Genomic DNA, 1,903 nt, shown 5'->3' on the forward strand with positions numbered 1-1,903 from the left:
ATCAGCTGACACACCTACTGATGAACGCACAGATATAAGGCCAAACATGACCTTTGTTGGCTGAGTTCATCACGAGAAGTTATTGACATTCATTAAGACACTTGCAGTGAATATCTGTGGCTGTTAGCTCTCATCTCATACAGGACAATCTGCTCTTGCTCGTTTGTGAACTGATCCAATAGATCGATGTATTCCAGACTGTAGACAGCAAACATCTCTACAACCAGTGTTTTGGGACTGAAGTGTTCAGTAGTTTCTCAGATCCTTAAAACAGTTGCAGAGACGTCTCCAGAAAGACAGAACAGATACATTTACTATTAAAGTAATGACTAATTAGTACTTCAGTTACTCTGATGACGTACATGTTTCTGTCTGTCAGGTCCTCAAAATTGTATCCTCGGATGCGTTGGTGGGTGTCAGATGCGAGGACTGTGCGGCCGTCACTGAGACACCACAGGCACTGCACCCGAACTCCCTCCCAGGAGTCCAGGAGGTTTCCATCCAAGTCCTGGGAGTTCACCAGAAACAAAGCAAAAGCAGGAGGACGTCAGCCTGGAAATGATTGTTATCAGTCCAGAAACACTCACCGGACAGTTTTATGTGGGACCAGGTGCAACCTTCTTTTAACACTGAATTAATTTTGAGCATCACAGATTCAGCAAAATGCTAAAAAATATTTCTGAGGTTTTGCACTAAATATTTAGCAATGACCTGAGACACAAGCGCTCACCCAGATTTGTTGGATGTTTTTAATTTGTGGTCCCTTTTCAATAATAATAAAAACTAGAATGTGCAGCTCCTGGAGGGTTTGCAGTGGGATGGATGCTACCTGTGGACTGTAGCTCGCTGTCGAGGAAGCAGCGCGATGGAGAGAAACAGCTGTGCCTAATAAAGTGGCAGACACTGGGAAATTGATGCGTGTTTATGTTAATCATGCTGTAAGTTCATAATGAGAAGGCAGCAATGTGGAGAAAACTATAACTGCAGACAGACAGGTGCAGTTTCTTTACACTGAAACGATTCTGTCTGTGAGGACAATAAATCACAACAACATGAGAACCACTGATGATGATGCGAGACGTGGTCGCAGGACGGTGCTGAATAACAGACAGTTCAGACTTCACGATTCGATTTATTCTTTAGATTTCTTTAAACTCTTAGTTTGTGCAAAAGTCTTGAGTCATCAGGTCTATGTTTGTACAAGAGGCCAGACTGTCACATACTGTCCTTAAAGCGCTCTCCAGCTGTATGAGGCTGTTTTAAACATTAGGACATTAGATGACTATAAAAAATGGTTCAGGCTACTACATGAATTCAATAAATTTAAAGCTTTTGACATGCAGTTTGTTTTTGTTGTTGTTCTTGAAACCTTCAATAAGAGGAGAGTCTGAGCTCTCGCAGTGACAAAGATAACGAGACGCATGTTTTCATGAACGCAGCAGACGTATACAAACTAAACAGACATGCTCCGACTCGTCAGCACAAATGACTTCTGCATATTTTTAAGTTACACTTTATTCTAATGATGTCTGGTGAAGTCTTGTTCTCAGCTCACTACATATGATCTGTGCGTATCAGGACAATGATGTCAGTGATGTCTCACTGCAAAAAACATGTGTGGTTTGTAACATACATCATTTATATAAAAACTGGCCACACCATTAAAACACCAGATTTTCCAAGAATTCATAGTTTACATTATGTCTAGTGTTTGTAAGGCTCCGCCCTCTGTAGCTGTACGTGTGTTGCTGCAATAGACGCAGGCTGCCGGGGATTCCCATGATGCATTGAGTTTTTCCTTTCCAGTCACCTTTCTCACTCACTATGTGTTAACAGACCTCTCTGCATTGAATCATATCTGTTATTAACCTCTGTCTCTCTTCCACAGCATGTCTTTATCCTG

General features: G+C 41.7%; 1 protein-coding gene across 1 annotated transcript in view; it reads right to left on the minus strand.

Moving 5' to 3' along the window:
• Positions 1-1,903, minus strand: part of wdr26a (WD repeat domain 26a) — a 21,427-nt gene that overhangs the window by 7,135 nt on the left and 12,389 nt on the right. Inside the window, exon 10 of the mRNA XM_042214002.1 lies at positions 363-508. Coding sequence (XP_042069936.1) covers positions 363-508 — 146 coding nt within the window. The remainder of the gene's footprint in view (positions 1-362; positions 509-1,903) is intronic.

This window comes from Haplochromis burtoni, unplaced genomic scaffold, assembly GCF_018398535.1.
Source record: "Haplochromis burtoni strain Fernald_Lab_line unplaced genomic scaffold, NCSU_Asbu1 Contig_510, whole genome shotgun sequence".
Lineage (NCBI taxonomy): Eukaryota > Metazoa > Chordata > Actinopteri > Cichliformes > Cichlidae > Haplochromis > Haplochromis burtoni.